Source organism: Meles meles, chromosome 8 (assembly GCF_922984935.1).
Source record: "Meles meles chromosome 8, mMelMel3.1 paternal haplotype, whole genome shotgun sequence".
NCBI lineage: Eukaryota > Metazoa > Chordata > Mammalia > Carnivora > Mustelidae > Meles > Meles meles.
Genome location: NC_060073.1, coordinates 64261598 through 64286149, shown reverse-complemented (window position 1 = coordinate 64286149; position 24552 = coordinate 64261598). Strand labels below are relative to the sequence as shown.

The 24552-nt window shown below is 39.4% G+C and overlaps 1 protein-coding gene across 1 annotated transcript in view; it reads left to right on the top strand.

Annotated features, from left to right (window-relative positions):
* Nucleotides 1-3455: 3455 nt before the first annotated feature.
* GDPD4 (glycerophosphodiester phosphodiesterase domain containing 4) overlaps nt 3456-24552 on the top strand; it is a 100616-nt gene continuing 79519 nt past the window's right edge. The window contains exons 1-2 of the mRNA XM_046015936.1: nt 3456-3653; nt 22821-22934. Of these exons, the coding sequence (XP_045871892.1) occupies nt 3456-3653; nt 22821-22934 (312 nt within the window). The remainder of the gene's footprint in view (nt 3654-22820; nt 22935-24552) is intronic.

The window sequence follows — 24552 nt, the reverse complement described above, 5'->3', positions numbered from 1 at the left end:
ATGATTCTGGTTAAAATACTGCCTTTTATTCAGTATTCCAGCAGTATACCACCCTTCCTGTCACAAAGTTTTTGTTCTTGGACATACCAATATTTGCAGCTGCTCACACAAATTCATGTAGTTTCATCACAGTTTCAACATCAGCCAATTCGGACTTTTTCTCATTTCCATTGTGATTATTTTCCTTAGACCATGGGTGTTTTATAGTGTTGAATTCCCAAATGTGAATTTTTGTAATTATCGTTTTCTTACTGATTTCTAGCTGAATTGCACTGTAGTCAGAAAATACGCTCTTCAGATTTCAATTCTTAGAAGTTTATTAAAACCAGTTGTGTAGTTCAATATATGACTTTCGATAAATGTTCAATTTGGGAAAGAATGTACATTCTGCAGTCATTGAGTATAGTGTCCCATAAATGTTAATTAAGATTAGTTTGTTATCGGGGCACCTGGGTGGGTCAGTGGGTTAAGCCGCTGCCTTCGGCTCAGGTCATGATCCCAGGGTCCTGGGATCGAGCCCCACATCGGTCTCTCTGCTCAGCGGGAAGCCTGTTTCCTCCTCTCTCTCTCTCTGCCTGCTTGTGATCTCTATCTGTCAAAAAAAAAAAAAAAAAAAAAGATTAGTTTGTTATCGAGTTGATAAAATCTTCTATATGCTTTTAGACTTTTTTGTCTCCTTATTATATCATTTATTGAGAGAAGTATGCTAAATCTCCCACCATGACTGTGGATTTTTCTCTTTCTCCTATAGAAGCCATGTGATTGGGTGCCTATGAACTGGAAATTATTTTTTAGTCATTCTGCATCTTTATGAAATGTCCTTTTTTGTCTTTACTAATGCTTTTTGCCTCAAGCAAAGAGCAAGCGAGGTTTTGTTCTGCTGGTAACCAGTGAGGTAGATTGTATTATTTGGCTCTAATTCTTACCCTTCCTTTAGTTATGCCTTTTGTGTTCACACTCCTTTTGCCTTATAACTTATAATGCCCTCCTACTGTGAGTTCACTTACTCTGCTTCTGACTTTGACTTGAAGACATCCTTTGAAGCAGAGCCTTAAGATGGATTTGCATATTACAGCTTACTCTCTTGGACAATTGCCACCATCAGGAGAATATACTCTGGCCAACTCGGTTGAGCCATACATGGAACAGAGCCAGGTCACTCCAGTCAAACTAGCCGAGGCCAGTCTAGATCAGCAGAGTATGAGCAGTAAATGCTTATTGTTACATGTGACTCGCGTTTCATCTTTGATTGGTATGTGGTGTTGTCCTGGTAATGGGACAGTGATCTTTCCATTCTTTTACCTTTGTAACAACAAACCAAATTCTTGTAAAGAACATATTGTTGGGCTTTGTTATTTTAATCCACTTAGACAATTTTCAATTCTTTTTATTTTTTTATTTTATTTATTTATTTTTTAAGATTTTATTTATTTGACAGACAGAGATCACAAGTAGACAGAGAGGTAGGCAGAGAGAGGGGGGGGAAGCAGGCTCCCTGCTGAGCAGAGAGCACAATTCCGGGCTCGATCCCAGGACCCTGAGACCATGACCTGAGCCACCCAGGTGCCACATTTAGTTCTTTTTAAACATGGAGCATTTACCACGTCACTCGGCATCAGGGAAATACAAATCAAAACCACAATGAGATATCACCTCACACCAGTCAGAATGGCTAAAATTAACAAGTCAGGAAATGACAGATGCTGGAGAGGATGTGGAGAAAGGGGAACCCTCCTCCACTGTTGGTGGGAATGCAAGCTGGTGCAGCCACTCTGGAAAACAGCATGGAGGTTCCTCAAAATGTTGAAAATAGAACTACCCTATGACCCAGCAATTGCACTACTGGGTATTTACCCTAAAGATACAAACATAGTGATCCGAAGGGGCACGTGTACCCGAATGTTTATAGCAGCAATGTCTACAATAGCCAGACTATGGAAAAAACCTAGATGTCCATCAACAGATGAATGGATAAAGAAGATGTGGTATATATACACAATGGAATACTATGCAGCCATCAAAAGAAATGAAATCATGCCATTTGCGACGACGTGGATAGAACTAGAGCGTATCATGCTTAGTGAAATAAGTCAATCGGAGAAAGACAACTATCATATGATCTCCCTGATATGAGGACATGGAGAAGCAACATGGGGGGTTAGGGGGATAGGAGAAGAATAAATGAAACAAGATGGGATTGGGAAGGAGACAAACCATAAATGACTCTTAATCTCACAAATAAACTGGGGGTTGCTGGGGGGAGGTGGGATTGGGAGAGGGGGAGCGGGCTATGGACATTGGGGAGGGGAGGCGAACCATAAGAGACTATGGACTCTGAAAAACAACCTGAGGGTTTTGAAGGGTCAGGGGTGGGAGGTTGGGGCAACCTGAGGGTTTTGAAGGGTCAGGGGTGGGAGGTTGGGGGAACAGGTGGTGGGTAATGGGGAGGGCACGTTTTGCATGGAGCACTGGGTGTTGTGCAAAAAGAATGAATAATGTTACACTGAAAAAATAAAATGAAAAAAAAACATGGAGCATTTAGACTACATTTAAAGGAATTACTGGTATATTTAAGTTTAAATTTGATTTACTACTTGCTTTCTATTCTGTTCTGTGTTCCTTTTTCACTTTTTCTTGCATTTTGATTGAATAATATTTATGATTGCATTTTATTTTCTTTGCTGGCTTATTATATACACACCCCTTTTCTCAGAGGTTACCTCATGGTATACAGTATACGTCTTTAACTTAATCAGAGTCTACTTTTAAGTTATATTATACCACCTCATCATCTATCATATGAGAACTGAATAACAGTACACTTTCATTTTCCTGCTCCTGGCCTTTAAACTCTTGTCATACATTTTACTGCTACAATTGTTACAAGCGGAAATATTCATTGTTATTGTTTTTGCTTCAGTCAATTATCTTCTGAAGTAATTTTATAAATAAGAAAAACATTATTTTATACCCACCCGTATATTGAATATTTCTGGTGCACCTCATTTCTTTATGTAAATGTGTATTTCCACCTGGTAGCTTTTTCCTTCATATTGGGTGATCTTAACATTTCTTGTAGTGCAAGTCAGCTGGTGATTAATTCTGCCTAGGGCAGACAATATGGTCCCATTTTAGAGGTAAGAAAACTAAACCTCGAATGGTGCATGACTGCAGTAAATACTAAACATGTTAAAGGAAAAGGGGTGAAGCTCTACTCATCCACTGAATCCAGTGCATTGTCCTAGATTATAAACTTTAAAATCTGTCTGTTTTTGATGGAATTTTCTGTAGAGCAGTGAGGTAGGAAACTTTTGAAGGAGCTTTTAGGTTCTAATAATTTTATTTGTCATTTCAGCAAGAAGGTGCACCATGCTTAAGGGCAACAGGATTGAACCTGGGAGCCAGAGAAGAGTGAAAAGGCATTATCCATGGATCCTATGTGGCTGCAACCGACAATGCTATATCACCTTGATTACTGGTTGCTCCACCTGCGAGTGGCAAGTCAAGCAGGAGAAAAAGTCTTTACCTGGACCCTGCTGCTGCTCTTGGGTACAGAGACATGGGAAGGAGTTGGACCGTACTTTCTCAGATGTGGGGAACATGGGCCGGTCCCTGCCTGTGAGAGCTCATTAGAGTCTCCAGGACTGGGCACGGTAGGGCTCTAGTTTTTTGATGAAAGCCTGCTGCAGTTCTGGAGCCAGAGTTAACCTTACAGAAACACATGCTTGTTTTCCTCATCTTCTTTCACTTTCATTTGCTTCTCCTTTTTTTTTTTCCTACCTCTTTTATGTCATTCATTTACTCATTGATTTACTTTTGCTCTCATCATTTAGTAAGCCTTTAAAAAATGAAGTTTAGTATAATTAGATGTTTTTGACTAGGAATTACAAGAATGCCTGAATCTTTAATTCTCTCTTCCTTGTAAGTTTCCCAAAGAGCTATGTTTATGAGAAAAGTAACAGCAAGTGGGAAACAAGGTATTCCTTTATTATTGGTCAGGCTAATGCTTGATTTTCCCTAAAGAAAAACTAGTAAGACTGAGTGGTGGCATGTGGCCTAGCCTTATTGAGGGCCTCTTACTTTAAACTCTCAGCTATATGTTGGGATTCTCTGGTGGACTATTTGATATAAAAGACCAAATGATGAGCACATTGAAGTGATAAGAGGAGGGCCATATCCTGAACCTTCATGTCTATTAAACACAGTCCAACCAGCTCTGAGATTCTGACCAGTTCATCTCTAGTTTCTTATGCCTACAATGGGAAACACAGGAAAAGGGGTAGAAATGGGAGGTTTTCCTAGATTAGGAGAAGTGTTCTTCTGTCTCCTATATCTTACCTTCCTACTTATTCCACTTGCCTGTAGCTGATAAGGACTAGTTTATATACTAGTGACTAGGAATAACAAATGGCTTTGATATGATTCCTGCTCTCAAGCAGTTCATAGTCACTTGGTGGAAGAGATAAGCACAATGCAGTCTTAAAATACTGAGAGTATTTATGTGTGTATGTGTATATACGTACATGCCTCCATGTGCCAAGAGAGGGGTTGAAAATACTTCATATAGAAGGTGAAAGGTGATTAAGAATTGGGTAAGTAAGGATTAGGGGATGGCAGAAGAAATCATTTTGGAGGAGTCAGGTATAAGGTTTACCTTAAGTGGGATAGAGGATACAAATGGCAAAGTGATGGGAAACAAAGCTAGAGAGGGAGATGGGACCAGTGTTACTGTTTTTAAGAATTTGATCTCTGCCATGTAGGACATAAGGAGTCCCTAAAGATGGTGAGCAGATGTTGCCTGATCTGTGTTTTGGAATGGTTTTTTGGTCATGTGGAGGATGCATTGGAAGGTATAAAACAGGGAGGGAGCATAAGGAATAACACGGAGGACATTAGGAGAAGGAAAGGAAAAGTGAATTGGGGGAAATGGAGAGGGAGACAAACCATGAGACTGTGGACTCTGAGAAACAAACTGAAGGTTTTAGAGGGAAGGGGGTGGGGGGTTGGGTGAGCCTGGTGGTGGGTATTAAGGAGGGCACGTATTGCATGGAGCACTGGGTATGGTGCATAAACAATCTTGGAACACTGATTAAATAAAAATCAAAACAAATAAGTTTTTAAGTAGTAAAAAAAAGAAACTGGAAACTGCTAGACATTGGCAGGATGGAGGTGTGTAACTGAAGTTCCTATTCTTCAGAGAAGAAACTGTCTCACTGAATACAAGCAGATAAACATGTAATCGCAGTTAAGTGTAATACATGTTCTAAATAGGCTTATACAAATTCCATAGGGGTAAAGAGACAACAGTGGTCACTCCAGCCTCCTGAGGATAATGCATGGCATTGCAACTCTGCAGAACTTTGACAAGTGTATACAGACACTGCTGAGGTAACGTGGATACATGGAACTAATTTATACTTTTTTCTTTCTCTTCCCAGAGAGAGAAGTTATTTTACCCATTTCTGATTACTTCATTTTTGCTGTCTTTGATTTTGCTGTTCGTGTGGATAGAAACTTCAAATGAATACTTTGGCTTTGACTGGTGAGTTTCATGTTTTGTATTTTCATTTCTATAGGGGCTCTTTGGTTTGTGGGCCACCTGAATTGTACCTCAGGCTGAAAAGATCAGGTGGCATAAGAGGGAGGGTCACAAAATTGGTCTTTTGACACTGGGTGGGTGAGAGGCCTGACTCTGACTTGGAGGAAGGATGCTCAGCACCACCACTTGTGATGCTAACCGTCCACATTGAGACTGAATCTGGTGCAGTGGAAGCTATTCCAGTGACTCCCTGAAACGTTGTTCCTCAGTCTTTTTGTCTGGGCTACTAATGCCTGCACTTGGTCTTCATGATCTCTGTCCATGAACCCTCATGTCTCTGCCTCACCTCTGGCCTCTGCCTCTTCCTTCTGTCCCCAGGGAGCTTCCTAGGACTCTGAACACAGAAATGGGTGTCCTTCTGGGCATCCATTTCTATGGCCAAACTCTTCATCCTGGACTGCTCCCAGCAATTCCAGTTTCTCTGGCCTGATGATTGCAAACTTACCCACTATTTGGTATTTGGCTGAGAAAGGGGTATGTTTGGATATGAGGCTTTTTTTTTTTTAAATGGAATACAATTAAGCTTTATTTTAACAGAAGTAAAATGTGTTTTGTTTTGTTTTGTTTGAAGAGGGGTTGGAGAGAGAGAGAAAATCATAAGCAGGCTCCACACACACATACACAGCCTGGGACTTGATCTCAACCCTGAGATCATGTCCTCAGCCAAAATCAAGAGGTGGGCACTTAACTGACTGAGTCACCCAGGCGCCCCTGGTTTATTACTTTAAATATAAAAATTTGAAAAATATAAAAATCTGCTTTGTCTTATTCTTGAGTGACAATCACTTGTTGGTATATTTCCCAGCATTTTTTTCTACACTTATTTTTATATTATTGCATTCATACCATACAAAACATGTAATTTTGTTTTTCCTTTTCATTTAAGATAGTAAGAAAGATTTTGACAAATTACCAATAACTGAATATCATTTAAAATGGTTGAATATCATTTAAAATGGTTGCAAAATATTTCATGACATGAGGATGCTTTAATACACTTAAATACTTTTTATTGTTATGCATTATGTTTCCATTTTTTTTGTTTTTATGAAATAGGAGTGCAGAGAAAGCTTTGTATTCTGACATAGATCTTAGACTAGATTTCCACCAAGTAGTGTTATTGAGTCAAGAAGAATAAATATTTGTAGTATTCATTATGCCTGTTGCTAAAGTACTTACTCAAAAGAAGGTAGTGATTTTCATTCATGACAGATATATGAGAGTTTCTGGGTTTTGTTTGTTTGTTTTAGTGAGAGAGAGAGAGAGAAGGAGTGAGCATGCATGTGTGTGTGTTCACCTGAGTGGAGGTGGGGGAGGGGCTAAGGGAGAGGGAAGGAGAGAGAATCTTTTTTTTTTTTTTTAATATTTTATTTATTTGACAGAGAGAAATCACAACAAGGCAGAGAGGCAGGCAGAGAGAGAGGAGGAAGCAGGCTCCCTGCGGAGCAGAGAGCCCGATGCGGGGCTCGATCCCAGGACCCTGAGATCATGACCTGAGCCGAAGGCAGAGGCTTTAACCCACTGAGCCACCCAGGCGCCCCAAGGAGAGAGAATCTTAAGCAGGCTCCACACCCATTGTGGAGCCAAGTTGGGACTCAATCTCATGACCCTGAGGTCATGACCTGAGCCTAGATCAAGAGTTGGATGCTCAATCAACTGAACCACCCAGGAGCCCTGAGAGTTTCTATTTTAACCTGTCATTGATAGCATTAGCTATTCTTATTTTGAATAATTTTTATTAATTTTCTAGATAGGATTTGTTTTGTTTTAATTTAATCATTAAGTGTTAAAACTTGTTCAATTAATTTTCTTTTTAGAAATATGCACACACACCTCTCATATCTTTTATCAGTTCATCTACCAGTAGACTCTTAGGTTGTTTCCATGTCTTGACTGTTATAAATAATGCTACAAAGAATATGGGGGTTACATATCTTTTTGAGTTAATGTTTTCATTTCCTTTGGATAAATACCCAGACGTGGAATTGCTGAATTGTATGGTAGTTCTATTCTTAATTTTTTTGAGGAAGCTTCATACTGTTTCCACAGTGGCTCTGTCAGTTTATATTCCCACCAGCAGTGCACAAGTGTTATCCTTTCTCTATATCCTCATTTGAGAGCGCGAAAGAGAGTGAGCTTGAGCAGGGGGAGGGGCAGAGGGAGAAGCAGGTTCCCTGATGAGCATGAAGCCAGTTGCAGGGCTTGATACCAGGACCCTGGGATCATGACCTGAGCCAAAGGCAAACCCTTAATTTACTTGAGCCGCCCAGGTGCCATAACACTTTGTTTTTAAATTGAGGTTTAATTGACACACAACCTTATATTAGTTTTAGGTGTACAACACATTTGTTTCATGTTTGTATATATTGCAAAATAATCATCATGTAAGCCTAGTTAATATCTGTCACTATACATAGTTGCAAATTTTTTTTCTTATGATGAAGTCTTTTAAAATTTACTCTTAGCAACTTTTAAATGTACAATACAGTATTATTAATTATAGTTACCATGCTCTGCGTTATATCCCCATGACTTATTTTATAACTGAAAATTTGTACCTTTTGACTCCCTGCACCCATTTTGCCTGCCTACTGCCCCCCTGTCTCTGGCAACCACCAGTCTGTTCTTTGTATATGTGAGCTTGATTTTTGTTTTTTGTTTTGTTTTTTTAAGATTTCACATATAAATGAGATTATATGCTGCCTGTCTTTCTCTGACTTGTTTTACTTAGCATAATACTCTCAGGGTCCATCCATGTTGCACATAGCAAGATTTCATTCTTTTTTATGGCTGAATAATATTCCATTATGTATATATACCACATTTTTCTTTATTAATCCATTGATGGATACTTAGTTTCCGTATCTTGGCCATTATTAATAATGCACTGAAGATAGGGGTACATATGTTTTCTTGAATTAGTGTTTTTATTTTCTTTGGATAAATACCTTAAAGTGGAATTGGTAGGTCACATGGTATTTCCATTTTTAATTTTTTGAGGAACCTCCATATTGTTTTCCAGAGTGGGTACACCAGTTTGGATTTCCACCAACAATGCACAAAGGTTTCCCTTTTCTCCACATCCTCACACATTTGTTACCTTGGCTTTTGGTGATAGCCATTCTAACAGGTCTCATTGTGGTTTTGATTTGCGTTTGCCTGATGATTAATGATATTGAACCCCTTTTCATGCATCTGTTGGCCTGAATGTCTTTTGGAAAAATGTCTGCTCAGATCCTCTGTCCCTTTTTTAAATGCATTTTAACTTATTATTTTTATTAACATACAATGTATTATTTGCCCCAGGGGTACAGGTCTCTGAATCATTAGGCTTACACACTTCACAGCACTTACCATGTCTCTGCCCTTTTTTAACTGGATTGCTTATTTGCTGTTAAATCATAGGAGTTTTTATGTATTTTGAGTATTAATCAGATATATGATTTGCTAATATTTTCTTTCTTTTGGTAGTTTGCCTTTTTTTTTTTAAAGATTTTATTTATTTATTTATTTGACAAAGAGAGCGATCACAAGTAGGCAGAGAGGCAGGCAGAGAGAGAGAGAGGGGGAAGCAGGCTCCCTGTGGAGCAGAGAGCCTGATGTGTGGCTCCATCCCAGGACCCTGAGATCATGACCTGAGCCGAAGGCAGAGGCTTAACCCACAGAGCCACCCAGGTGCCCCGAGTAGTTTGCCTTTTCATTTTGTTGATGGTTTGCTTTGCAGAAGCTTTTTATTTTGATGTAGTCCCACTTGTTTGTTTTTAAAATCTTTTAGGCCTGTTTTCATTATGATTTATTTTTATTTTTCTAATTTATTTTTTCACTGTGACTTATTTTTAAAGTTCTTGTGCTTTTATTTATTAAATATTTATTAAAAATTATTATTTTTCACTTATTTTTAAAGTTCTTGTGCTTTTTATTTCCCATCTTCTGCCTTCCTCTGCCCTACTTGTCCTCCCATGAATGACAGTGGGATGTCATGTTTTAGTTTGATTTTCTTGGGCTCTCTCTATTTAAAAAAAAATCATTTGGAAATGACTGTAGATTCACAGGAAGTGGAAAAGAAATGTACAGGGAGGTCCCATGCACTCTTTACCCAGCTTCACGCGATATTAGCATCTTGTAAAACTGTCGCATGATATTAAAACCAGAAAATTGACATTGGCAAAACCTGTGGAGCTTATTCATATTTCACTGGATTGACTTTTAAAAATAGCAAATAACTACATTTGATAAGCAACAGTTATGATCACAGTAAAGGTTGAAATTCACCTTGGCTGTGTATTTTGGCATGGGTCTTTGTATGCATTTTTGTGTATTCATGTCTGGACACACACATTTGCATATATGTGCATGTATGAGAGAAAGAAAAAACTCTGGCTCTATCCATTTCATGAGACTGTTTTGAGGAACAAATGGGAAAGTCTCGTTTAAATACCACTGTTCACAAACTGTAAAATAATAAAAAAAAGTATTTTATTGTAGTAGATGACTATTCTTTTCTTCAGGAAAAATGTTTCAGTAGTGTACACAGCAAGTGAAGCATACTTAACTGTGTGAGAGGGGTGCATGTGTTCGGGGGGGTGGTTAGTATATAGGAGTCTTAGCAAAATCCCATCCAAAGATGTAGAATTACAGAGTCAGAGGGATCTTGGAGCCAATGTCCCAAAACCCTACACTGTACACATATTTGAAAATATTCTTTCCAGGCGGTCTTCTAATCTCTGATTAAAACTTCAAGTGGTAGGCACATACTGTTTTGTGTTTCAGTCTTTCCCTACTTAGAGAGCTCTAAGTGTTTAGGAGCTCTTTATTATAATAAGCTGAAATCAGGGGCGCCTGGATGGCTCAGTCGGTTAAAGCCTCTGCCTTCGGCTTAGGTCATGATCCCAGGGTCCTGGGATCGAGCCCCGCATCAGGCTCTCTGCTCAGCGGGGAGCCTGCTTCCTCCTCTCTCTCTGCCTCTCTGCCTACTTGTGATCTCCGTCTGTCATATAATAAGCTGAAATCTGCCCTCCCTCCGACTTTTTTTTTTAAATTTAATTTGTTTTCAGTGTAACAGAATTCATTGCTTATGCACCACACCCAGTGCTCCATGCAATACGTGCCCTCCTTAATACCCACCACCAGGCTCCCTCAACCTCCCACCCCCTGCCCCTTCAATAACCTCAGATTGTTTTTCAGAATCCATAGTCTCTCATGGTTCATCTCCCCCCTCCAATTTCCCTCAACTCCCTTCTCAATTATCATATGGTTTCCCTCTGACTTTTACTCACTGGTCTTGGTTTGGCCATCTGGCATCTCACCCAGTGTAGGACAACTGGAGACAGCCATCGTTCCCCTAAATATTCTCTATCCTAAACAACTCAAGCATTTAACATGTTCATTGTATACAAGAATGTTCATCTCTGGGTGAGCTTATTGTTCTTCACAAGAATGGAATCAGGATTGGAGCACAATGGGATGTGAACTGGACCAAGCCCCTTCTATGTCTGTATACTTGTATTAATAGCCCTTACACTCATATTAACACATTTTCCCCCATCTTGGCTCATATTCCTCTTTTTTTTCCTATCCATTGAGGTTTTTTTTTTTGGTTTGTTGGTTTTATTGATGTGTAGTTGACACATATTAGTTTCATATGATTCAACAGCTCTGTATGCAGTACTCACCACAAATATAGCTATCGTCGACCACCATACAATGCTATTGCAGTACCATTGACTGTATTCCATATGCTATAACTTTTATGTACCTTATCATGTAACTGTTGTTCTATATGTCTTTTTTGGAAAAATGTCTGTTTAGATCCTCTGCCCATTTCTAATTGGATTATTTATTTGCTATTGAATTGTATGAGTTCTTTATGTATATTGGATACTAACCACTTACTCAGGTATATGTTTTGCAGATGTTTTTTGCAAATATGTTTTTGTTCCTTTTGGTAGGTTTTCTTTTCATTTTGTTGATGGTTTCCTTTGCTGGGCAGAAGCTTTTTAGTTTGATGTAGTCCCGCTTGTTTGTTTTGTTGCCTTTGCTTTTGGTGTCAAATCCAAAAAAACTATCACCAAGATGGATGTCAAGGAAGTTAGGCTTATCTTATGTTTTCTTCCAGGAGTTTCATGATTTCAACTTTTACATTCAAATCTTTAATAATCCATTTTGAGTTGATTTTTGTGTATGGTATAATAGAGTGCTACTGATTGATTCTTTTGCATGTGGCTACCCAGTTTATGGAAGAGACCGCCCTTTCCTCATTGTATATTCTTGGTTTTTGTTTTCTTTGCCATAAATTAATTGACCATGTATATACGTGGGCTCTTTATTCTGTTCCATTGATGTGTGTTTCTGTTTTCAATGCTGGTACCATACTGATTTGATTACTATGGATTTGTAAACAGTCTGAAATCAGGGAGTATGATACCTCCAACTTTGTACTTTTTCCATATTGCTTTGGCTGTTCAAGGTCTTTTGTAGTAGGGAAAAGCTCTCAGGTTTCCCCCATTGAGAATGATATTCACTGTGTATTTTTCACAGATGGCTTTGATGATATTGAGATATATACCCTCTATCCCTACACTGTGAAGAGTTTTGATCAAGAACGGATGCTGTACTTTGTCAAATGCTTTCTCAGCATCTATTGAGAATATCGTATGGTTCTTGTTCTTTCTTTTATTAATGAATAGAATCACATCGATCTATTTGCCGATGTTGAACCAACGTTGAAGCCCAGGAATAAATCCCACTTGATTGTGGTGCATAATCCTTTTAATGTACTGTTGGATCCCATTGGCTGGTATTTTGATGAGAATTTTTGGATCCGTGTTCATCAAGGATATTGGTTTGTAATTGTCTTTTTTGGTGTTTTTTTTTTCTGGTTTTGGGATCAAGGTAAGTTGGCCTCATAAAATGAGTTTGAGAGTTTCCCTTCCATTTCTGTTTTTTGGAACAGTTTCAGGAGAATACATAATAATTCTTCTTTAAATGTTTGGCAGAATTCCCCTGGGAAGCTGTCTGGCCTTGGGCTCTTGTTTGTTGGGAGATTTTATTTTTTAATTTTTTAAAAAGATTTTTATTTATTTATTTATTTATTTGACAGACAGAGCTCACAAGTAGGCAGAGAGGCAGGCAGAAAGAGAGAGAGGAAAGTAGGCTCCCCGCTGAGCAGAGAGTCCGACGTGGGGCTCAATCCCAGGACCCCGGGATCATGACCCGAGCTGAAGGCAGAGGCTTTTACCCACTGAGCCACCCAGGTGCCCCAGTTGGAAGATTTTTGATGACTGCTTCACTCTCCTTACTAATTATGGGTCTGTTCAGGTTTTCTGTTTCTTCCTGGTTCAGTTTTGGTAGCTTATATGTCACTAGGAATGCAATCATTTCTTCCAGATGGTCTAATTTGCTGGTGTATAGTTGCTTGTGATATGTTCTTGTAAGTGTTTGTCTTTCTTTTGTGTTGGTTGTGATCTCTCCTATTTCATTCACGATTTTATTAATTTGGGTCCTTTCTCTTTCTTTTTTTGGTAAGTCTGGCCAGGGATTTATCAGTTTTATTAATTCATTCACAGAACCAGCTCCTAGTTCTGTTGCTCTGTTCTACTGTTCTTTTGGTTTCTAGTTCACTGATTTCTGCTGTAATGTTTATTGTTTCTCTTCTTCTGCTGGGTTTAGGCTTTCTTTGCTGTTCTTTCTCTAGCTTCTTTAGGTGTAGGGTTAGGTCGTGTATTTGAGACCTTTCTTGTTTCTTGAGAAAGGCTTGTATGGCTATATACTTTCCTCTTGGGACTGCTTTTGTTGCATCCCACAGATTTTGAACAGTTGTGTTTTCATTTTCATTTGTTTCCTTGAATTTTTTCAATTCTTCTTTAATTTCCTGGTTGACCCATTCATTCTTTAGTAGGATGCTCTTTAGCCTCCATGTATTTGTGTTCTTTCCAACTTTCCTCTTGTGACTGAGTTCTAGCTTCAGAGCATTGTGGTCTGAAAATAAGCAGGGAATGATCCCAGTCTTTTGGTACTGGTTGAGACCTGATTTGTGTCCCCAAGATGTGATCTATTCTGGAGAATGTTCCATGAGCACTAGAGAGGAATGTGTGTTCTGTTGCTTTGGGATGGAATGTTCTGAATGTATCTGTGATGTCCATCTGATCCAGTGTGTCATTCAAAGCCTTTATGTCCTTGCTGACCTTTTGTTTAGATGATCTGTCCATTTCAGTTGGGGGGTGGTGTTAGGGTGCCCTGCTAATTACTGTATTATTGTCAATGTGTTTCTTTGATTTTGTTATTAATAGGTTTAAATAATTGGCAGCTCGCATGTTAGGGGCATAGATATTTAAAATTGTTAGATCTTCATGTTGTAAGGACCCTTTAAGTATGACCTAGTGTCCTTTTTCAACTCTTCTGATAGTCTGTGGCTTCAGATATAATTTCTGATAGAGGACTGCCACCCCAGCTTTCTTTTGATGTCCATTAGCTTGGTAAATTTTTTTCCACCCCCTCCCTCTCAATCTGGAGGTGTCTTTCGATCTAAAATGAGTCTCTTGCAGACAGCATATTGTTGGCTCTTGTTTTTTTTTAATCCATTCTGACACTGTGTGTTTTTTGATTGGGGCCTTTAGCCCATTTACATTCAGGGTAGCTTTTGAGAGATGAATTTGGTGCTATGGTATTGCCTGTAAGGTGACTGTTAAGTGTATATTGTCTCTGTTTCTTTCTTGTCTGTTACTTTTAGGCTTTCTCTTTGCTTAGAGGACCTCTTTCAATATTTCCTGTAGGGCTGGTTTTGTGTTTGCAAAGTCTTTTAGTTTTTGTTTGTCCTGGAAGCTTTTTCTCTCTCCTTCTATTTTCAGTGAGAGAGAGCCTAGCTGGATATAGTATTCTTGGCTGCATATTTTTCTCATTTAGTGCTCTGAATATATCATGCCAGTCCCTTCTGGCCTGCCAGGTCTCTGTGGATAGGTCTGCTGCCAATCTAATATTTCTGCCTTTGTATGTTATAGATATCTTGTCCCAAGCTCTTTCAGGATTTTCTCTTTGTCTGTGAGACTTGTAAGTTTTACTATTAGATAATGGGGTTTGGACCTATTTTTTTGATTTTGGGTGGGCGTTGTCTGTGCCTCCTGGATTTTGATGCCTGTTTCCTCCCCACATGAGTGCTGTCATTTGCTACAGTATACCTTCAGGCTCTCTCTCTCTTTCTTCTTCCTCTGTGATCCTAGTTATTCTAATATTGTTTTGTCTTCTGGTATCACTTATCTCTCGAATTCTTCCCTCGTGATCCAGTAGTTGTTTATCTCCCCTTCTTTATTTTCCATCATTTGGTCTTCTATATCACTAATTCTGTCTTCTGCCTCATTTATCCTAGCTGTTAGAGCCTCCATTTTTTGGATTTTAGTTTGGTTAAATTTTAGTTCTTTTGTTTCCCCAGAAAGGGATTCTCTAGTATGTTTTGTGCTTTTTTCAAGCCCAGCTAGTATCTTTTTAGCCATCATTCTGAGCTCTGGTTCTGATTTCTTACTAATGTCCATGTTGATTAGGTCCCTAGCAGTGGGTACAGCCTCTTGTTCTTGTTTTTGAGGTGAGTTTTTCAGTTTTGTCATTTTGTCCCGAGAAGGACAGATGAAAGAACAAAATGCTAAAAGGGTTAACAACGATCCCAGAGAAATATACACTAACCAAGTCATAAGAAATCCAAAACGGGGAAGGGGAGGGGATAAAGGGAAAAAATATGTATGAATGATTAAGCTGGTGAATAGAATAGAGCCACCCACTTGATTGTGGGTGTATTTTGGTTTGTTAGAAGAAACTGCCTCACACAATTTTAAGGAAAGGAAAACATATATATAAGCAAAAATAAGGCTAAGCACAGTGACGGTATGGACTACAAATGTAAAGATGGAAATTAAAAAAGATTTTAAAAGAGGAATTTATAAATTGGTTCAGAAAAGAAAGAAAAAAGTTAATAAATAAAAAGGGGGAGAAGTTGTTTGGGGGGAGACTAGAACAAAGCCATACACTAGATTTGGGGTATATTTTGGTTTGTTAGAAGAAACTGTATCCCATAATTTGAAAGAAAGAAAATCCTATATGTACATAAAAATAAGGTTAAATACAAAGAAGGGATAGAATATTAATATAAAAACAAAAATTAAAAAAATTTTTAAAAAAGATATTGATGTTTGTTAATATAGGGAAGAGGAAAAATTCAAAAAAGAGAAATGGGAAAAAAAAAAAAGAAAATTTTAAAAATTTAACTTTGGGGCCCCTGGGTGGCTCAGTGGGTTAAGCCGCTGCCTTCTGCTCAGGTCATGATCTCAGGGTCCTGGGATCGAGTCCCGCATCGGGCTCTCTGCTCTGCAGGGAGCCTGCTTCCCTCTCTCTCTCTCTGCCTGCCTCTCTGTCTACTTGTGATCTCTCTCTGTCAAATAAATTAATAAAAAAAACTTAAAAAATTTAACTTTGAAACACTAAGGAATCATGGGGAAAAAGGTATGAATTCTATGTGCTCTATTTCCCTAGCGCTGAAGTTTTGTAGTTCTCATTCATCTGTAAACTTGGTCTTGGCTGGATGGTCTTGCTGATCTTCTGGGGGAGGGGCCTGTTGCAGTGATTGTCAAATTTGCCTGAGGTGGCATTTTACCACCCTTGCAGGGGCGGGGTGGGGGGGGTTGCAGACTAAGTAATCTGCTTGGGTTTGCTCTCAGTAGCTTTTGTTCCTCAAACACTTTCTGTACAGCTTTGGAGGGCGAGAATGAAAATGGCAACCTCCAATCTCCCGCCGGAGGAGCTAAGAACTCAGTCCCCCACTCCTCAGTGCCCTCAGAGAAAAGCAGTCAGTCACTCCTGTCTCCCTCATCTCTGGTTGCACTTCGTGCTCACCCGGCCTGTGACTGTTTCTGTCTGGCACATGACCCCGTTTGTTGTCTCCAAACCCAGCAGATTCCTGCAGTGTACATCAGCACAGCTCCTCACAGTGGAGGAAGGGGGTTGGGTCTCCCTGGACCTGGTGGGCCCTGCTCACAGAGGCCGACTGCCGCAGATGACCGTTTATGGCAACCCTGATCTGAGAGCCCACTCCTTGGCTCTGTCTTTGCAGCCGGCTTTCCCACTCCAATACATAGGAGCTCTGCCACACTCAGGCACTTCCAGACTTTCTGTGATCCCGAGGATCCTGAGACCACACTGACCCAGTGAAGATTCCACACCACATTCCCCCTGCCCCCCGCTGCTCCCACCCCACTTAGCCACTGTCTGTTCAGCAGACATTTAAAACTTCAGTGATTTTGTGCTCTGCTGTGCTCTCACTTATCGGTAGCTGGCTGATGGAAGCTTCTCTCCCCCCAGCCCCAATCTTCCTGTATATTGCCTTGGATTCACTTCTCTGCATGTCCTGCTTCCAGAAGGTGGTCACTTTTCTGTTCATAGAATTGCTGCTCTTCTCTTCAGTCTCCTGTTGAGTTTGTAGGTGTTTGGAATGGTTTGATAACTATCTACCTGAATTCCTGGGACCAGACAAAATTTAGGTCTCCTACTCCTCTGCCATCTTTCTGGCAGACTCTAATCTCCCTATTTTAAAATCAGCTAATTAGTAACCCTTAATTACATCTGCAAAGTTCCTTTTACCATCTAACATACCATTATTACTGGTGTAACACCAGAGGACAAATGGCAGCCAGAATTCTGCTGGCCCATCCCTCCCTCCTTCACTTCTTTCCTCCCTTCCTCTCTCTCACTATATACACACAGACACACATGTATGATATATATCCCCCATGTATATATATTTTTTCTCTTCTTCCATTCTTCTACCTTTCAAAATAGGATGTGTTAATAGTAGTTAATTATATACTGGTACTTAAATTAGAGGTATAACCATCGCCTATTGGTGAGAACTCTAACCTCTTTCGGAGAGAGGATTGATGTATGTTTAGTTGTATGAGAGATAATTGCATCATCTTAGAGAATAAGAGTAGTTAGTAGAGGTGTGAATGGATACCAAGTTGACCTTGAGTGGACTGTGATAGTGTACTTTCTGGGCCAGCTAAACTAAAACTACGTTTCTGAGAATTTCATTTTTCAGTGTAGGATTGGGTTAGGATGAGTCACAAGAGAAATTTGCATATAATTTGGATGTAGGAAGTGAGTCAGAAGTCACTGTTTTATACTCTGAAGGTTATTATGGCAGGCATTGTGGCAGCCTTCATGCAATGTCAGTATCTGATAGTTCACTTAGTTGGCATGGGGTGGCACCTCAGCCCATATACTCCTTGACCTTGCCAGATCGTTTTTAGTTTCTTCATGTCCTAGGCCACAGTAATAAAAGGCACCAAATTTTTCTATAGTTCACTCTTATCATCAAGGTTAGAGGCAGTGTATTATAACCTTGTTAAACTTAACACATCGGTTACGTGGAGCACAGGGAGCTGGATGATGTGTCAGGCAATGATACTGGTAGTGGTGGTTCAGCAACAGACCACCAGAGAAATCAAAAGATTTCTTATATATCTTTATATATACATTATATATATATATGTGTGTATGTGTGTGTATGTATGTGTGTGTGTGTATGTATGGAATATTTAAAAATACTGGAGGAAGTACATGGCACACTTCCAAGGGGCACATAGAAGGTCAAGGAAGAGTGCAATCAGAAAGAGAGGCAGGACCTGGGGTACATGTCTTTATTAGGTTCATTGGGTGGAGTGTTTGGGGTTCCTGGTCTAGGGCCAAATTGGTCAGTTCAAACAAAAAGAGCAGGAATTTGGTAAGCACAGTGAGAATCTTATCTAAGGAGCATATAAGGCATATAGGCACTAGGAAGCAGAGGAAACTTGATCCCAAGGGCTGCTGGGAGAGACCTATCAGAAACTTATATTTGCTTCTGACTTTGTGGGATGCTATACAGAACATGTGCTTCCCTGAGGGAGCTAGTGTCAGTTTAAGATCCCTGCAGGCCATGTGGCCAAACAAAATGGATGTGGAGGCGGCAATACCATGGACCAGCTTAACTAAATGCTTGACCCAGTGATAGACAGACACACGTCCCATTATCTGTCCTCACGGATTCCAGTGTGTCCTGAGGAGTTTTAGTTTGTCTTTGTGCATTCCAGTTGCTCGTTATGGGTTTTAGTTCTCTCATATGTCATGTTCATTTTTACTTCCCAACTGCTGGCCTGACTTCTAGCAACTTTAGGCCAAATATCAGAACAGATGTAACAGCCTTATATAGCCTTCTCTACTGGCTTCGAAATAGCATAAAGTCTAATCCCTACAATAAATCCTCTCCTGACTGATCCCAGAACAGTAAAATATTTTAATCATTTTGGAAAAATTTTCAGCCACTGTCTTTTTAAGTATTATTTTTACCCCATTTTTTAAATCATCTCTACTTTTGAAACTTTAATTTTATGTGTATTAGAACTTTTTTATCCCCGAGTGCCTTATGAATGAAAATCTTATGAATTTTTTGTTTATTTGCCCATTTGTCTCTGTTTCATTCTTGAAATTTTTTCTGACCTATCTTTTGTTTAACATATTCTTTTATTTTTTAAATTAATCTCCTTTTAAATAGTTAATTCTCTACTGAAATTCTTAATTTTGTCCCAGTCTAAACATTTTAAGGATATTTATTTAGAAGTCTGTGTCTGATATCTTTCTTACCTAGATTTGCTGAAGATCTTTTCATGTTGTCCTCCCTCCTTCCCTCCCCCTTTTTTTTTTTTTAAAGATTTTATTTATTTGACAGAGAGAGATCACAAGTAGGCAGAGAGGCAGGCAGAGAGAGAGAGAAGCAGGCTCCCCGCTGAGCAGAGAGCCTGATGCGGGACTCGATCCCAGGACCCCGAGATCATGACCTGAGCCGAAGGCAGCAGCTTAACCCACTGAGCCACCCAGGCGCCCTCCTTCCCTCCTCTTTTAAGTAGGCTCCATGCCCAGCATAGAGCCCAACACAGGGCTTAAACTCACAACCCTGACATTAAGATCTGAGCTGAGATAAAAAGTTGAACACTTAACCGACTGAGCCACCCAGGTGCCCCACTTGTCCTTGTTTATTTAGGCATTCGCTAATGTCATCTCCTCCCCTGGAATGCCTGATTGTTTTGCTTGAGTGCCAGACATTGTATATAAAAAGTTTGAATAGGTAATTTGAGGCCTTGAATTTCATTATGTCCTCTCAGTTTCTCTGACAAGTAACTAGGTGTATTAGCAAATCCTATTCACCTTAATTCAGTTTGATGTACTTAAATGGTTCAAAGCTAGGATTCATTCCCCCCAAAGCAGTGTATTTCTGGTTTGTGCTTATTCCTAGGATAGAGGCTTGGAAGGTCCTAAATCAAAGTGTATAGTGTTTATCAGATTACACTCTCACTTGTTTGTTCTCCTAATCCTACAAGATACAGGAAGCCCTCCTTATCTCAGCCACTTCTAGAGAATAACTCAAATGGCAGGTTATGTCTGTGGATTTCCTCTTTTACTTGAATCTTGGTTGCGTAGTACTTCACTGCTTATTGGTCCCTTGATACCCCTGTGTGTATTGTGGGGTTAGACTTTTCTCACCATTCCTTATGTTGTGTGAAAGTTCCCAGTGGCTCACCATGATGTGCCTTTTTTTCCCCTCAGACCTTACTGTCAGCTAACAATTGGTGGTACTAATGTAATTGCAGTATGGAAGATATGCATTGGGGGAAGATGCAAGAAAGCTGCGTTGTGCAGCTATGAGAAAGCAGAGATGGGGTCCTGGAAGATTTCTTTAAGCACCAGTGCAATAAATGTGGATTTAGACAAAGTTGCGTTGACTAGGCTGTCCTAACAGGCTTTCTCTATTGTAGGTTAGAGAAAAGGGACATGTGATTATGGTGCTAGGTGTATATAAAACAAATGACCTAGAACAGAGAGAATGCTGCTTGAAAATACTAAGTCATAAGAAGCCCAAATTGGACAGTCCATATAGAGTGAGCCTACTGCATATTCATCAGCAACTATATATTCCCAGATTAAAGGAGTGATGACCAAGAAAGACTTGCTTTTTCAATTCCCACTGATGTGTAGTCAGTCACTCAAGCTTACTCTTTTTTTTTTTTTTTTTAAAGATTTTATGTATTTGATGCAGAGAGACACAATGAGAGAGGGAACACAAGCAGGGGGAAGGGGAGAGGGAGAAGCAGGCTTCCAGCTGAGCGGGGAGCCCTCTGGGGGCTCTATCCCAGGACTCTGGGATCATGACCTGAACCAAAGGCAGATGCTTAAGCCACCCAGGGGCCCCAAGCTTACTCTTTTTCATTCTTCTCACTTTTGTTATCTGCCTTCTGCCCCAAACCATCACCAAGAGTGAGTACAGATGAATGGGACAAGAAGAAGTAGAAAAGGGAGGGAGGGAAAAAAAATCACAGCTCTTCCTTTGCCTGAAGTTCATAGCTGGTGGATGAGCACTTCACTTGAGTTTGGTGAGAGAGTTTTATTTTTTGTTTTTGTTTTTTTTTGTTTAAAGATTTTATTTATTTATTTGACAGAGAGAGAGATCACAAGCAGGCAGAAAGCCCTATGTGGGACTCGATCCCAGGACCTGAGTGAGATCACAACCTGAGCTGAAGACAGAGGTTTAACCCACTGAGCCACCCAGGCACCCCAGTGAGAGAGTTTTGAGCTGAACTAAACTAATAATAATATTTACATGGGATTGAATATGCAAAAGAAGATTGAAAAGAAGTGGAAAAAAAATCCAATGTGGCCAGAGAAATGATTAGAAAAGTTAGAGGCACCATTAAATGGCAAACCTTAGCTTTCCATTCTTACTTGAAAGCAAAGCCTATGCCATTTCTTGTTTAAGCTATTTGATTAATCCTTTGGCTGTATCTAGACTGATAGTAAGTCCATCTTTCATTTTCTTTCAAGAACTTTGATTGTTTTGATTATCCCTGTGCTTATATTAAAACATCATATTCTTGGGGCCCCTGCCTGGCTCAGTCAGTAGAACATGTGGCTCTTGATCTTGGGGTTGTAAATTCAGTCCTCATGTTGGATATAGAGATTGCTTAAAATCTTAAAAAAAAAAAAGCAAAAACATATTCTTGTTACGTGGATATTAGTCCTTCCTTTATTTCTCTAAAATTCTTAAATTCTTTTCTGATTGCTCTATTGCTCTGTTTTCTTGGATGCAAGTTACTCTGTTTGTCAGCTTTATTGGATTCGTTTGTTGACACTTGATGATTCCTGATTTTTGGTTATAAGCTTATCTTCTACCAAATGCTGTTCCTGGTGCCTTGATTTGTGATACTTCTCAATATGGTGACTACTTCCCTGTTTCTTTCTTCTGGGTGTGTCTTATAGCCCCTGACCAAAGAGAATTTCCTTTGTTTTTTTTTTTAATGTGGTTATATGTTCATTAATCTATGTTTTTTAATATTAAAATATAATTTCTCTAGGTTTTATATTGAGAGAAGGTAATTTCTGTTATCTGGAAATGAGTCTAAATTATTTGACATGTAATATCTAGACCAAGTATAACACTGTTTCTCTTAGCAAATCATTATCAGGTTTCTCTCATAACCTACTTTCAGAACAGAACACATTTGAACTATTTTTTGCGTGGTTTTTTTTTTAAAGATTTTATTTATTTATTAGACAGATCACAAGTGGGCAGAGAGGGAGAAGCAGGCTCCCCAGTGAGCAGAGAGCCCAATGCAGAGCTCAATCCCAGGACCCTGAGATCATGACTTGAGCCGAAGGCAGAGGCCTAACCCACTGAGCCACCCAGGTGCCCCTTGAACTGTTTTTAAAAGGCCCAAATCTCTTAGCTCTAGCATAGAGTAATTAATACAGTAGCTATGGTTACAAGCATGATAGAAAACATATGCAAATTGTCAAAGAAACTGCCAGCATGGAAAATATCAATTTTATTGAGGTGGTGAACTTATGGATGACTTTTTCTCTTTTTACTTTCCAGTATTTCTGTATTATTATTTTTTTGAAGGGGACATAATTTTTGAGTATATATTCTAAATAACTTTAAAATATCCTACCACTATTACAGACTCCCCTCCCAGTAAAGTACCCAGTTGCCTCTAGAATAAAGTTAGAACTTCTCAACCAAATATTTCCAAAGCTCTTCACAGATCTGTTCTCAGATTGCTTCTCTTCTCTCCTTCCATTTTCTTATGCTCCATTTAGTCCAGTCTTGTTCCCCACCCTTGACACAGACACTATTAATTTCTGCTATGTTTTAAAGTTTGAAACACATTTTTTCAGGGTCATTTTTCTAGGTACAGGATACTGGTTCTTTTGGTCCATTGTTTTGCTGAGTTTATTTGGGATCCTGGCTGCCTACTGTACATTGCTGGTGGTGAGTAATATTTCATTGCGGTTGGTGAGTAATGTTTTGCATTTCTCCTACTCTCTTCCTGAGTAGCCTTGTGAGGTGCTCCTGTCTGGGATGGTATCCAGTAGGTGCTGGGAGCCTTCATAACCTAAGATCACTCTTGTCTTAGCAGAGTTGGGGTTTACATCAGCTACTTGAATTTTAGGCACAAAGGATGGATGGAGGAAAGAAAGGCTTGTGCTGTTAGATGATCTGTCTTACAACCTTCCCTTTTAAAGTGTGGCAGAACATCCTTTTTCTAATCTTGTTTCATAGCCTATTTTATGGTTCACTCAATGTTGTTGTGTTAAACGCTCCAGATTCATATTAGCAGTACCTTTACATATTGAACTACCTCATTTCATATCCTGTCTCCTGAGAATCAGTTTTTCCGAGCCTTATAAATTAGCTAATTTTTCAAACCTATTCTTTTTTTTTTTTTTTTTTTGCTTTCATTTTTTATTTTTGTGAAGGAAAGAGATTGAAAAGCAAATTTAAGTCCCAAATACATCAAGGCAGGTTTTAAGGAGCTGGATTCCCTTGACGAATTGGGATGCGCGAGGGTAGCGGAGTCTTCCCCTGATCTGCTTCATTGGTGGGTAACCATTCCTTCCTTGTCAAAGGAAGTTGGAGATCTCCATCTTTTGATCAAAGACATAGATTTACACGTGAAGATGAAAGAATTTACCCTCTATGTTCAATCCGTGCTCAGCAACTTTCCATGCTACCCAACTGTAGAAGAATTTACTTTTCTTAAGTCTTTGTGTATCTTTTCATGACCCTAAAGGGAACAGTGAGGAAGAGAGAGGAGTGCACAGCCCTGAGAGAGTCAGCATTTTCAAACCTATTCTAATGTGCAAATGGACATTAGTCCTCTAGTCCAGGTGCAGAGTAGTACATTTTAGCAAGTGATTTGGCAAAGAGTGACCCTGTCTCTATTGCCTGACATAGTAGTATAGTGTGGTATGAGAAATTCAGGCCAAGCAAGAGAAAAGTCTGTAGAAGTGGAAAGCTATGGGAGGATAACTTTCGGGTAATGGGAGTTTTTCAGTGTCCACTTATTTATAGAATGTATATATCTTTATCTGATTTCACAATTCACTGTCCTTACTGATTTCTTTTATGATACAGAAGACCCCAACCCACCAAATCCATTGCCATTTGCATTTTTAAAAAAAGATTATTTATTTATTTATTTATTTGACAGAGAGAGATCACAAGTAGGCAGAGAGGCAGGCAGAGAGAGAGAGGGGGAAGCAGGCTCCCTGCTGAGCAGAGAGCCCGATGCAGGGCTCGATCCCAGGACCCTGAGATCAGACCTGAACTGAAGACAGAGGCTTAACCCACTAAGCCACCCAGGCGCCCCATCATTTGCAGTTTTTAACAAAATTTATTAATCACTGTATGAATGATAACTACTGAGTATACAGTGATCAACAAAACATGCAGTTTCTGTTCTCATGCAGGGTACTTCCAAGAGATAGGTATGAAATGTGAAATTAGTGTCTTAATTCAATGAGTTTAGACTCTAGTAGGGCAACTAACTCATAGATAAAAATAACTAACACAGGCAGAACATTGTATTTGTCATTAGAGAGGCCTA